This window comes from Amblyomma maculatum, chromosome 1, assembly GCF_055883805.1.
Source record: "Amblyomma maculatum isolate TAMU_Amacu chromosome 1, ASM5588380v1, whole genome shotgun sequence".
NCBI lineage: Eukaryota > Metazoa > Arthropoda > Arachnida > Ixodida > Ixodidae > Amblyomma > Amblyomma maculatum.
In genome coordinates this window covers 316,068,390-316,083,225 of record NC_139344.1, presented here as the reverse complement: position 1 = coordinate 316,083,225, position 14,836 = coordinate 316,068,390, and the positions used below count along the sequence as shown (strand labels likewise).

General features: G+C 45.9%; 1 protein-coding gene across 7 annotated transcripts in view; it reads right to left on the bottom strand.

Annotated features, from left to right (window-relative positions):
- Nucleotides 1-14,836, bottom strand: part of hyd (E3 ubiquitin-protein ligase hyd) — a 264,107-nt gene that overhangs the window by 150,575 nt on the left and 98,696 nt on the right. For all 7 annotated transcript variants that reach the window (XM_084607224.1, XM_084607031.1, XM_084607166.1 and 4 more), the window contains exon 19: nucleotides 3,805-3,989. In XM_084607224.1, coding sequence (XP_084463350.1) covers nucleotides 3,805-3,989 — 185 coding nt within the window. The remainder of the gene's footprint in view (nucleotides 1-3,804; nucleotides 3,990-14,836) is intronic.

Sequence of the window (14,836 nt, the reverse complement as noted above, 5' to 3'; positions counted from 1 at the left end):
ATGCACAATACATGTTTGTCAAGCTTTTGCGCTCCTTCTTGCACTGTGTATAAACAAACCGAGCCCTCAGTCACCGCAACGCTTCCCAACATGTTTACATACAAATAAGATTTAGTTACCAGCAAAATAGTGTCCTCGATGATGCGCTTGTCAGTTTTGAAGCTTCGTCGCACTTTTTTCCTTCAAGGTTTGTGCTACAGCTCCGTGTTCAGCGAAAATTACGTCCACGGTAGCAGAACATGACCGAAGGGCCGGCGCCACTACATTTGCCAGCGCTGTGAAATTGCACACGTTAAAATGAATCCAGTGCACAATATAGTGCGCATAGGCATCCAGAACATTAGTTGCAAGACGTGAGAGCAGGCAGCGTGCGCCGATAATCAAGAATTTTTAGACCGGCAGCAGAAACACTTTATTGTAAATGGGGCCATGACATAAAAACTACAAATATTTCCAAGGTTCCTGTGGCGCGGCGTAGCCGAGCGGTTAGCGCCGAACGTTACGGAGCAAGCAGTAGCGAGTTCGAGTCTTCCCGCTACTGGCGGATTTTTTTTTTTACAAATCGATTTTTTTTTTAACCTTTTGTAATGTATTTCTGGTGCTTCGTTATTTTTAGTTTTTACTTTTTACCCGAGGCCCTTTTTTTTCGCCGGGCGATGAGCGCAATATATCGACGCTCTCCTTGGTATGAGCGGCAAGTATGCCCCTTTTGTTTACGACGCCTGCAAATAGCACGTTGAAGGTCTTGTTGACGCAGTATATGTTGGTCAGATGTGCCATGATTTAGTGAACAATTGAATGATAATGCGTTTTTCCTTCGGTACTTTGAAGGCCTTGTTGACGCAGTATATGTTGGTCAGATGTGCCATGATTTAGTGAACAATTGAATGATAATGCGTTTTTCCTTCGATACTTAGCATATGTATGCTTTTCGTGGCGTACGTAGCTGCAGTCAAGCGGTCAGGTCGCAGTCGAAGCGGCAATGGCGGCGATATGTTGGCGCAGAAGTGTGAACGAAGGAGCATGTCGGCGGTAGCGGATTTTGCTCGCTCGTGCCTTAAGACCAGTGTCCCCCTTAAGGGGGGACACTGGTCTTAAAACTATTTTTCTTATTTACCGATCAAAATTGATGCAACTTGGTGGGTTTGTGTACTTTCTTGTGCAGATTCCAAAACTGCAATTATTTCTTTTGTGATCTAATTATTTCATGAGATAATTACACCAATTAGTCTAATTCTTACAAGAACAATTACAAAATGACCACTGAAGAAAAACTTCAGGTGAACACATTGTTGGACACTAGAAAGAATGAGGAACACAATGTAGCAAGCAGTTTTTTGATTGAGCAATTATTTCCTGTTTTATTGCATAACAAAGTTCAAAGTTCAAAATATAGCATATAATGGTCACAAAAAAAAGCCATTTTAAAAATTCTGAACAAGAAATTAAAAAAATCTACTTGCAACATTGTGTGCTCCACATATTTGGCTTCATGCTGAAAAAGAAATTATTACTCTATCTGCAATAGGTGCCGAGATATTAAAGCCGCATATCTGCAAGTGGTCGACAACGTATGTTTTGAGAAAAGAGCAAAAAAGAAACGGGATTATTTACCAGACATTCACTGGTGCAATGCAGCACACATTTACATTTTAAAATGGCTAGAAACCTCCAGGAACGTAGTCTCTTTGCTTTCCAACGTCCAAGTGCCGCCTCTTTCATTTTGATTTGCAGTTGCTGCACATTCAGTTGTCACTTTTTCGACTGCACGAGTCCCATGCAGGCAGCGAGCTTTTTTTTTTTTTTTTTTCACGTATGTCGTTTTGCTACATCCTCGCATCAAGACTGCGGTGAGGAACGTTTATTGCGGAAAAGAAATGTAATTTAGAGCTGTTTGCTGCTTCCCAGCGTTCTGCATTGCACTGGAAGCAAGTGCATTCACTAAGGACTATGAACGAGGTCCGATCGGTGCAAACGCGCGGCGAACTCTACGAAGACGACGTGTCCCGCAGTTTACACATTGAAGAATAAGTATGACGGCGATCTCTTATCCCCGCTCACTTTTTTAAATGACACTATCGCCGCCGTATGTTTTACGCTTCGCCAATCTCGGCAAACTTATCTGACGATCGTGAACTCCGCCTCGCCAAGCGGACTGTCCGCCGCGCTGCCGTCATCGTCGTGAAAACAATCCGTCTACCGCTTCGTTGCTGGAGTTGGCGCGAGTTCAAGTTTTTTTTTCTGTTTTGAGCTTATCTTTCTGCTCATCTGCGGCTCGCGATATCACCGTCGCGGCGGGTGCGACCGCTGGCAGTAGCAGTCTCCCGTGCTGGGGAACGCACTAGCCCTACTTCAGGCTCGTACACACGATCGTACACAGGCTCGCGCACGACTTTCGTCGGCCTGAGCGCGCACAGCCGGGGCAGGGCATCACTTCAGATGATTAGACAACTATTTTTTCAACTTTTTTCCCGAATGCTTGCCGTGAACGCACCTCGCGGTTCGGAACCAAGCGCGGCCGGCGTCACGTCTCCGCCGTCTCCCCGCGGCTCGGGCGCTCCGAGCAGACGCAGTCAGCCAGCTCCACCAATGCGGTGACACCTTATCGTCATGTGCACCCCGAAAGCCAATGAGATTGCAAATACCACGTTTTCTTTTTTGCTATTTTTTATTCAACCAGTGGGCGAATGTAAACAGCAGAGGCGGCAATTTGAAGACGAAAGGCAGCTCTTTCAAATGAGACCAAGATGGCTACGGTGCCGCGCACAAAATGGGAGCTACGCCTCGCGGAAAATGGTTGTTTCGGGGGTCGTTTTCGACCCAAATTTGGGCGACATCGATTATATAAATTGGCATTGTGACTAAAATACCGACCCTAGAGATGAAAAACTTAGCAGATAGGTAGGTAAAGAGCTACTGATTTCGCAAATCACATTTTCTAAAAAGTGATTTTTTCGCGTTTTGGTCCGAAAGACCCGTGTCCCCCCTTAAAGCCCCACAGTCACTAAACAGAAGAGTTCTTGGAAAATAACTTGGTGGGAGATTTAAACAGTAAAATGAGCTCCTTTTATTCATAGATGTAGAGGCGACACACAAAGCTGTGATGGCCAACTACCATTATGAGACGTCCAACGACTCTACCTACAGCCACAGCCTATGTCCAACAGGACCTCATTCTTGGTGCCGGCAGAATGCGGCAAAGGCCACAGGCGAAGCTCAGCCACATCACAGGTACAATCTTCCTCTCTATGTTTGTAAACCTTTACTACCTATCTATGAAAGGCTTTGGGACAGGACATAAAACAACAACCAGTGCTTGCATTCGATATGGGCACTTGCCCAAAAAGAACGACATGCTTCTCTCTTTAGTTCAGGCTGCTGCAGCTGAAGCCATGATGAAATTCAATGCAGGAAGCGAAACAACTGCTGCTCGTATACTGCAAGAGCTCAGTCTATCACCTAGCCCCAGTCAACGGATGCAAGAAAAGGATGATTAGAGGAAAAGTGCGTCTATAGAGAAGTGCAAATCAGCAGAAAACTTGCAATGCACACTGAAAAAGGGCCATTTCAATTACTTAAGTCAGAATGACTACATCCCAAGAATTTTTGAGCAGCTGATAATGAGAGTATGTGAATAAATTTTGATGTATTTTTCCATAAACAGCATTTTGTTTTTGCTGTTTTTCTACTCGGCAGATCCCAAACTAGCATATCTCGACATCTATGGCAGATGCTCAGTGGCTCTCGCCACCACAATGAGAGCCAATATAGCTTTGAAGCCTGGCAAATGACAAGATTACTCACCCATGCCCTTACTGTTGCGACAGTTGCCTGGCGAGGAGGAGGAAGCTGAGGAGTCTGATGGCTCGGGTGGCCAGGTAAGAGTTGGGATGGGGAACTCCGAGTCCCGCTCGGCATCCTGAGACTCCAGCCCTGACAGGCTTAACGCAGCTGATGTGGCCCGTCGCATCATCTCGCACAGCGACATGCTGCAAATAGTGCCAGTGTTTTGAGACTGTTTGACAAACACCGCAAATGAAAGTAATAAGAAGGGACGGCTTGGCAATCAATCCTAAATACCCACACACAAAAAAGAGTAGCTGCAGGTTTAAAATAACTTACAGTTGAACCTCAATATACGAACCTCAATTTAAATGTAATGATCTTTTTCTTATTTGCCATTTTCTGCCCTAATGAAAACCATACATTTTTTTCCACAATAAGAAGCAATGTTATGCCGCACGTCTGATTTAATGAAGTCTTCGAGAAACTCATGCATGTGCCACCAGACACCTTAAGGGGGGACACTGGTCTTAAAACTATTTTCCTTATTTACCAATCAAAATTGGTGCAACTTGGTGGGTTTGTGTAGTTTTTTGTGCAGATTCCAAAACTGCAATTATTTCTTTTGTGATCCAATTATTTCATGAGATAATTGCATCAATTAGTCTAATTCTTACAAGAACAATTACAAAATGACCACTGAAGAAAAACTTCAGATGAACACATTGCTGGACACTAGAAAGAATCAGGAACACAATGTTGCAAGCAGTTTTTTGATTGAGCAATTATTTCTTGTTTTATTGCATAACAAAGTTCAAAATATAGCATATAATGATCACAAAACAAAGCCATTTTAAAAATTCTGAACAAGAAATTAAAAAATCTACTTGCAACATTGTGTGCTCCACATATTTGGCTTCATGCTGAAAAAGAAATTATTACTCTATCTGCAATAGGTGCAGAGATATTAAGGCCGCAGAACTGCAAGTGGTCGACAATGCATGTTTTGAGAAAAGAGCAAAAAAGAAACAGGGGATTATTTAACAGACATTCACTGGTGCAATGCAGCACACATTTACATTCTAAAATGGCTAGAAACCTCCAGGAATGTAGTCTCTTGGCTTTCCAACATCCAAGTGTCACCTCTTTCATTTCAATTTGCAGTTGCAGCACATTCAGTCGTCACTTTTTCGACTGCGCGAGTCACATGCAGTTATTTTTTAATTTCTTTTTTTTTTACGTACGTCGTTTTGCTACGTCCTCGCATCAAGACCGCGGTGAAGAACGTTTATTGCGGAAAAGAAATGTAATTTAGAGCTGTTTGCTGCTTCCCAGTGCTCTGCATTGCACTGGAAGCAAGTGCATTCACTAAGGACTATGAACGAGGTCCGATCGGCGAAAACGCGCGGCGAGCTCTACGAAGACGACGTGTTCCGAAGTTTACGCATTGGAGAATAAGTTTGACGGCGATTTCTTATCCCTGTCCACATTTTTAAATGCCAATATCGCCGCCGTATGTTTTACGCTTCGCCAATCTTGGCAAACTGTTACCTGACGATCGTGAACTCCGCCTCGCGAAGCGGACTGTCCGCCGCGCTGCCGTCATCATCACGAAAACAATCCGTCTACCGCTTCGTTGCTGAAGTTGGCGCGAGTTCAAGTTTTTTTTTCTGTTTTGAGCTTATCTTTCTGCTCATCTGCGGCCCGCGATATCACCGTCGCGGCGGGTGCGACCGCTGGCAGTAGCAGTCTCCCATGCTGGGGAACGCGCTAGGCCTACTTCAGGCTCGTACACACGATCGTACACAGGCTTGCGCACGACTTTCGTCGGCCTGAGCGCGCACAGCCGGGGCAGGGCATCACTTCAGATGATTAATCAACTATTTTTTCAACTTTTTTCACGAATTCTTGCCGTGAACGCACCTCGCGGTTCGGAACCAAGCGCGGCCGGCGTCACGTCTCCGCCGTCTCCCCGCGGCTCGGGCGCGCTGAGCAGACGCCGTCAGCCAGCTCCACCAATGCGGTGACGCCTCATCGTCACGTGCACCCCGAAAGCCAATGGGATTGCAAATGCCACGTTTTCTTTTTTGCTATTTTTTATGCGACCAATGGGCGAATGTAAACAGCAGAGGCAGCAATTAGAAGATGAAAGGCGGCTCTTTCGAATGAGACCAAGATGGCTACGGTGCCGCGCACAAAATGGGAGCTACGCCTCGCGGAAAATGGTTGTTTCGGGGGTCGTTTTTCGGCCCAAATTTGGGCGACATCGATTATATAAATTGGCATTGTGACTAAAATACCGACCCTAGAGATGAAAAACTTAGCAGATAGGTAGATAAAGAGCTACTGATTTCGCAAGTCACATTTTCTAAAAAGTGATTTTTTCGCGATTTTTTGGTCCGAAAGACCCGTGTCCCCCCTTAACAATCTTATGAGAACTTTGGCAGAGACAGACCGCATTTTGCATTTGCCCTTTTACCTGCCAATTTTGTCGCCAGTCTGAAATTTGCGAGCACAACAATATGATGATGGGGATGTCCATACAAAATTTGCAGTGCGGAAGTTTCAGGACGTGTCACGCCATGACGTCACCGGCCAGTCGGAAAAGCAAAGAGCTAAGTGGAAATACTGTATTTACTTGCATAAAAAACCCACTTTTTTTTTTTAATCTATCAGTTTAAGGGGATGGCTCAGTACACATAAAAAGGTTGACATCTCTTGTTTTTGTTTTGCGAAAGTCGTCCATCCTTCCACCCATCAATCAGCAAAGAAAGCGCACAGTGAGCTGCTGCTACCACCCCAATCACTGAGAACGTACTGAAAACCAGGCTTGCGCGAGCCCAGCAAGCCACCGTCGGCTCTCCTGTCAAGGCGGCTGGCAGTGTGCCAAGGTGGCCCCCCCCCCCCCCCCCCCCCTATCCAACCCCTAGAGCTAATTAATGTCAAGAGACACACCATCATGTTCGCGCTGCTGCGCAGCATCTTGGCCGTTGCCAGCAAATGCTCTGTGACTGCGAAGGCGCAAAATGGAGGATTGTCTTTTATCTTATTTTTTTAATTTTTTTAAAGTTCTAAGCCACAAAGGTGAGTAATCCAGCATGTGTACGTGAGGCCAGAGCAAAAAATCGTGGCACCCCAAATAGCTGGGCCCGCATGGGCGATGCGAACATTCGGCAGCGTCCCCGTTAATGTCCCTAGATCAGCTGATCTAGTTTGCAAACGGTGGTGGTGTTGGTGATACCAGTGATGACGTTTGGCAGCAGCTTTAAGTACTAAGACACTGCACTCGCTCTTTGCTTTGCGCACGAAGAGAAAAATGATGTGTTCGCGTCCATTTGCTATCAGTCATTATGCTCCTGATATACAAAAGAAGATCCAGTTCCCTTGTTAAAGCTATTACTGCTAGAGTTTCTTGCTATTTCCTGAATTCATAAGTTACAAGTTTCCATCTACTAGCTGCGTTCCACAAACCTGTTACTTTATTTGGACAGCTAAAACATGGGAACCTCAACGTAACAAAATTTTTGGCAGCAAGTAGGACTTTGTTATATTGAGGTTCGATTGTACTGCTTTTTGCGTTTTACTAGGGTGCATGCACACACGCAACGCACACCTGCATGTCTGTGTGGCATAACTACCCAGTATGTAAAGTACACGCATTGAAGGTCACTGGTCATATCATAAACTTTAGTACTCCATGGCCCACTGAAACGGCCACTAAGAAGCCACTGATGAAAGTGTTCAGTGTGTAGAACAAATCCTTTTGAGCATTAACGCAAAGTATAACTCCTTGGAACAAAGCCAGCGATTTATTATTAATTTTTTAAAACAGCGTTTTTTGAAATTCGCGGGCAGAGAGGTCATCGCTTGGGGTGTCGCATGGAACTATTTGCTTAAACCGTGACGTCACGGGTGAGTTGACTGGCAAGGCTTGCTAGAAGCTGCCATTCGCTGCGGCCACTGCAGCCATGACCTCACGGACACGCTTCCGGTAGCTGCGAAAGTCGTCTGCTCGTGCGCTGCTCGAACCCTGTGCGAAGCGACGCAGTGATCGGCGGAACGAAGCTGCATTTACAAATATCTTATTTATATAACGTGGTTCCAGGAGTACCAGAATGTCGTCCGACGAGGCGTCAACAGCACGGTCAAGCACAGCACGATGGCAGCACCTCCTCGACCGCCGTAAACACCACCGCTGTGGCCCCTCCTCCCGCATACCGTACGCGAACGACACGGCGGATCGTTAGCACCGATGTCCGAAATAAAGCGTGCTAAAATTTGTTGGCCTCTGGAATACTGAGCCGAATATCAAGTATGAAGCCCTCGTGAGGATCGCTCACCAGCAGCAAATTGCTGGTAAGAGCGATAGCCGTGATACAAGCAAGTTTCTGCTCAAGCCAGCTGCCGCTGGTGCACTTCGGCTCATCCGATCTGCTCGTACTAGCTCTGCGATTATTGCGTCGCCAGAGTTAATCCTATAATTATTTTACTATGGCATTTTCATAAGGCAGTTTCATAAGTAAACGATTTACGACAGTGTTGATCAGCTCCAAAGCGCCGACCGCCGCGGCTTTGAAGCAAAACAATATAGGCCTAGCGACGACTAGGGACGGTCAAGCACGGCGCCGTCGTTCACCGCGCTCACACGCCCCACCCCCGCGGTAATTGTGTAACGTGCCTGAGCCTGCTCGCGACATCCCGTGCTGCAAGCGTTGCAAACTCGTGTACTTTCATAGCTAAGGCCGCGCATTTTTTAACGTTCTGCTCAGCAACAAGCCGTTCAAACGATACTGCAGGCAAGACAAGGCTTCAGTATGCAGTTGGCCGTAATCGAAGGTCGGGCAGCACCATATTCTATACATCGATCGTTATAAATGTGATACAGTGGGCAAATGATTTAACTTAGTGAAGTAGACCCGCTTGTACGTTTCGCACACTCGGGCGCCGACGAGTAGCCTCCGTACAGACGCCGCCATAACCTCGGTTAACGACGCAAACCGAGGTCACGGTTTGCGATAACCGCGGTTAGTGGTGTAACTATGATTTGGTCCGCTGTGTGACATGGGCTAACCACGGGATCGTGGTTACACTAACCGTCGCTGCGTGAACCGGAGAACTCCTCAGGCGTGAGCGAGCGAGGACGGTTTGACGCGAGTACGCCAGAGAGCAACCGCGCGGCAACCGGAAGTTCGTCGAAGTGACGTATTTCTGGGCGGAGCTTTGAACTTGCTTGTATTCTTTATTTTTTTATGGCTCCCTTCGGCATACGAGTTGAGAGGGGAAATTGGAAGGGTCATTTTTAATCGCCGATATCTCTGGTGTTGCAGAAGCTAGATCGAAAATTTGTGCGGGAGAATGATGAGTGGTTCAATATCTATCAGTGTTATGGCATTGTTTACCCTTCTTGGTGACCCATTTCAGTGGACCATTCAGTGAACCAGTGCTGATTAGGTGTCTAAGTTACACATTCAAGCTAATGCACTTTTTCTTCAATACATCTGCGGGAACAAAAATACAGCTTAAGGGGGGACGCGACCTTTGAAAACCGAAAAATCGCGAAAAAGTCGATTTTTGGAAGTTTATATATTCAGGTAGTATGTCTTATAAACTATCATTTCTGTAATTATCAATGTCCAACTCGCCGTAGAAATACTTGAAATTAATTATTTAACAAGCGGCGGTAGCCGCGGAGCAGCGAGCAAGCGCCGAAAATTCCCAAACTTCGCGCGCGCACCATTCCTCTCCTGCCGAACTGAGCGCCGCCATCTTGGTCTTGTTTTGTTTGTGAATTCTTGCGCTTTCTTCTGCCACCCTCGGCGACGGCGGCGCGGTCGAGGCGTGGCTTGCTACCGATTGAGAGCCTCGTGGCGGCTTTCAAGTTTCCCGCGCTCGAATTCAAGGCTGCGATTGGGCAAAGCGCGCGCTCCGCGAGAACGCGGGGGATCGGGCGACTACTATTGGCTGCTGCGGCCGCTGACGCGTCGGTCTCCGCCTCCCCGCGTCGTCTGCTACGGCTCTTTGCTTGCTATCGTTGTTGGCTTCGCCATTTTTGCGATCGCCGGATTTACGATCTCTCGTCGTGCCCTCTGAACCGTTTCGTGCAACGTGTTAAACGTTGCGTGGTCGCTCACGATGCCTCGAGGTGCGACACGCATTCAGTGCAGACTTGGCTAGCCTTTTTTTTTTTTTTCGTTACGGCGCTTATTCCGCGGAAGATGACCCGGGAAGTCGCTTGTCGCGTTTGGGCCGCTCCTCGTTCCTCTGGCGAGATGCCGCGATAGATAAACCGGGAAACCGCTTGCTGCGTCTGCGCCGCCCATCATGATAGGGCGAAATGCCGCGGGGGAATCGGGAATGCCGATTGTCGCGGCTTGCAGAGCACAGGATCGACGGATCTCAGCATGTGGAAAGTGGTCCGCGGCACCAAGGCGTTCGCTGTAGCCGATCGGCTAGTCGCACAGATGTTCGCTGCAGCCGAGATCGACGGAGCGCCATAGCCCTAATGTATATTTTGACGGTCGCACCGGACTTGTTCGTGATAATTGCGAGTGTTCGTCTTAAGTGGGGCCGTTATAAGTGGGCTCGACTGTACCTGAATAAATTTTTGAGGGCAAGGCAAGCCCATGTCTTCAAAATATTATGTCTGGAATTTGTCATAATTAATTTGGTTAATCAACATAGGTCTAATTGATGACAAAAAAATCCAATTCTATGCTATTTTTCAGCAAGAAAATTTAGAAAAAGGGCTTTGTCTTGCCCTGAGGAACCTATTTAGGAATCAGCATGACAAATTGCACAATGCCAGTGCCTTTCACAATTTCTCCAGGCTTGATGTAAAGGGCCTATTCGAACCAGTTTGATATGCTTCTGTAACTTGAGAACTAGCGTGCACAATTCTATGAAACTTGGTGGTTTTTCATTTGTTAATGTCATGAGCCTGTCTTGAATATTTCATCATGATAACTTGAGAAACAAAAAAGTTATTGTTCTCTCAACCTTTGAGAGCCGTTTTCTCAGAATCAATTTTTTGCACGGTGTGGCTGCTAGGGAAAGTCATAGCTCAAGAACCGCTTATTGGATTTTCATGAGGTTTTTTTTGTTATATACCTAAGTAAAATTCTGAGGGCAAGACAATTCGTTTTTTTCAATATATTTCATGTGTAATTAGGGGCAGTCAATTAAAATATCGTTAAGTCAGGTGTAAATTTAAACACTAAATTTGCTGCTGTACTAAAATTTTTCAGAGAGAAAATTTGGAAAAAGGAAATTGTCTTGCCCTGGGGAAACTATCCAGGAATGACCATAACAAATTTCACACTGCTAGCACATTTTGCAAATTCTCCAGGCCCGCCCCTAGGGACCTATGTAAAATATCTTGATATACTCCTCTAACTTGAGAACCAATGAGCCCAGCTCCATGAAACTCGGCAGTTCTTCAAATGTGTGTACTATGAGCATACCGTGAAAATTTCATTCAAATACCTCAAGAAATAAAAAAGTTGGTGTTCAAGGGTAGCCTCCCCCCTTAACCTGGTTATAACAAAACTGTAAAGTGTCCTCTATTTTCATCACATCCAGGTTATCGTTATACAGTGAAATCTTGTTACTACGAACACAACATTAACGAATTTTTCAAATTAACGAATTTTTAAAAAATCCCCAGCAGATTTCCTATGTTTTCAATGTAAAACTTGTTCAGAATTACGAATTTCAAAATAACGTATATGTCAGAATAACGTAGGTATTTTATTCTTCCTTCTATAATCTAGGAACATGAATAAAATGAATTCGTCTAAAATTAACGGCCTGCAGTTCACAACTCTCGCGTGAACAAAAAAAAAAGCGCCATGGCTCGGCTGTACCTATCATCATCAGCATATCGGGTGCCAGCTCCTGGTGCCAGCTCCTAGCACCCCCACAAAGCTGCGATTCATTACGCAGTAGCGAGCAGGCCTAGCCGCCTGCCGTTTTTTCCTGTGTTGGGTGCCGTTCGACGATCAGCCGTTCGTGCCATTCTCAGGTGCAAGACGCTACTTTTTTTTTTTTTTCCCCCCCTCTGATTATCTTATTGCCAAGTTTGTGCGAAGCCTGACGGTGATTGCAGCCAGCGAAGTGCCGAGAAGAGCCGAGAAGATAGGAATGCAGCTTTCACTGAAAAAAATCGACGAAGGAAAAGAAGCGAATTGGCCTCTGCAGACAACTAGAGCATTGCCCCATCGACCGCTACGATCATTTTGAAAGACCGAGACAAGACTTTCAAGCTTCAGGGAGCACTGAAGATGAGGTCATTCGAGCTCTGATGTTCTTTTGCATGTGGACAAAATTCGTACTTTCATCGCTCGGTGCAACACACATCCAATGGGATGTTGCACAAAATGGAAGGTGTATGTGCACTAGTGGTGTAATGTAGTGCGTGGTCGTGTTTGCTGCACGCGACAGAAGAAAATAATTGATTTCTTCAAATAAATCAGCTCTGCGCTGGCTGTTTAAGAGCGCGCCACGCAGCCATCGACGGTTCTCATTCTTGTGCTGAGGCTAGTCGTTGAAGAAGACAGCGTAGCAGGCAGGCCCCGACTGAGAAGTCGTAAAAAGAGTGATGCGCTCAGTTTGCAGTTAGTCTCTCGCCTAATCTCCTTTGTAAAGTGGGATGTCTCACTGCCTCGTGTAAATAAGTTTTCTGTATCTTGTGTTTGTGTCGTATAAAGTTAATTTTCATTTTGTTGCTGCAAGTTCGTCGTCCTACGTCTCACAGTGTGTTTGTGTGGGAACTACACTTCGCCTGCCGAATCAAGGAGCCCCTTGGAGAGGTGCGGAAGATTTGAAGAAGAAGAAGAACCTGACGTTTACTCCTTCCATCCAAGTTTTGGATGTGCAAAACCTCAACTATGCCGCCCTTTCGCAGGGAAATTTCTTTGGCCACGCGCTGGGCGAAAGGCTACCCAGATGTGGCGGCACATAGTTTGAATTAAGGGGGGACAAGGGTCTTAAAACTAACTTTTTTAGTTGTGGCTAGAATCTCACGAAACATTGCACACTGATGTGGTTTTCTGTCCTGGTTTCAAAAATGTAATCATAATTGAGCTGGTGGTCTTAGATCAAAAGTTATCTAACGAAGTTCAGAGCATAATTAGTGAATTTCTTACGCAGCTTTAATGAACTTTCTCACTGCATTTCGTTGCTTTTAATTACATTGATTGATAGCCAAAGTCTTCCCATACCCGATGACATCCTTCGTTTTCCTCAAAAAGTCACGTCATCCTGACATACAGTCGAACCCGGTTATATCGAACCCGGATGTATCGAATTTTGGTTTTATCGAACTCGCGAAATATCCCCTTGAAAATCCCATGTAAAAGTATAGGAAAGCCGCGTCATATATCGAACTCAATTTCACCGGTCGTTCGATATATCGAACTCCGCACCACGCACTGGAAAGTGTGCCTTCCCCAAAGACGATCGCATTACCCTTGGCCGTTTGCCGCGTGACGTTTTCAAGCCACGCGCGGAAGGAATGAGAGGGGACAGTTCGGCGACGGCTGGTCTGGGCAGCGCCGCGCCCATTCCCCAAAGGCACGCGCATCTGTCACGGAACCTTATAATTCGAGAACTTCAGCGTACGGTGAGTGTGTCTTCCTTTTTCTTTTCCTTGCATTTTGGTTAGTGGTGTGTGAATATTCGAAATTTCAAATACGAATTGTATATGTTTGTTACTAGATTTGTATTCGAAAAACTGATATTTGGAATTTTTCGAACATTCAAAAGTTGCTGAATACACACAGTTTCACTGCACTGCATGCTTCAACAACAATTCTTGACAGTGTTGACTGTGCAGTGAATGCGATGGAGCTGTTTTGTAAAGGGGGTCCTCTCGTTTTGTGAAAAGGTCCATACTGTACAAAGTAAAGCACTGGATGAAACCAGGAAAAAATTTCGTTCTCACATCTCTTTCATCTCAAATGCAGACAACCATCACGCATATAAAGCCACTGTGATGCAAACAGTTTTTGGCAGCTTTTTCAAGGTCTATTCAATAATGCTTGCTATTTCTTTAAACGAGTATACAGTGTAGTCCGCTTGTGGCTATATTGAGACAACCTGAAGTTGTGATCTTTTTAACCGATGATCGTTATATTTGGAGCAGCGAAAACAAAAAACAAAAACACACTCATATATTTTTCCATGCTACATTCTTGCCTATGATGCGTAAATCGGGTTGAACAACACTAATCATCATAAAGAGCACTAAACACTTTACAGTCGAACCCACATATATCGAACCCGGATATATCGAATTTTGGTTTTATCGAACTCGCGAAATATCCCCTTGAAAATCCCATGTAAAAGTATAGGAAAGCCGCGTCATATATCGAACTCAATTTCACCGGTCGTTCGATATATCGAACTCCGCACCACGCACTGGAAAGTGTGCCTTCCCCAAAGACGATCGCATTACCCTTGGCCGTTTGCCGCGTGACGTTTTCAAGCCACGCGCGGAAGGAATGAGAGGGGACAGTTCGGCGACGGCTGGTCTGGGCAGCGCCGCGCCCATTCCCCAAAGGCACGCGCATCTGCAGTTGTCATTTCCCACGCGCCAACACATGATGTTTGCAAGCCATGTGCGTGGGTGTGCCCATTCTTTTGCTGAGCGATCTCTCTCCTTCAGCACGCGCAACGCATGCGCCAAGCCAGCTCAGCCCGTTTTCAGACAGACGTCGTTCGCTTTCTCCAGCGTGTGTTGGGAACCCTCTGCGCGCGGCAGCGCGGCGGCGGACGTGGCTATGGCGCCTGCGGATGTTAAGAAGCGGCAGTTTTTCTCTTCGTTTTTGCTTTTTCTTTTTTTTTTGCGAGTCATCCTTTCTTATCGTTGTGCTGTACGCACGGCGTAGCATAAGATATGGCGGCTGCGGACGTTAAGCGGCAGTTTTTTTTGTTTTTTTTTTTGTTGTTTTTTTTTTTTGCGCGGATGTTTATTTTATTTTTTATCGTTTATCCTTGCATGTATGAATCAGCGAAAGCACGCAGTCAGCTGCTGCGATCATGACGCCGGCCTCAA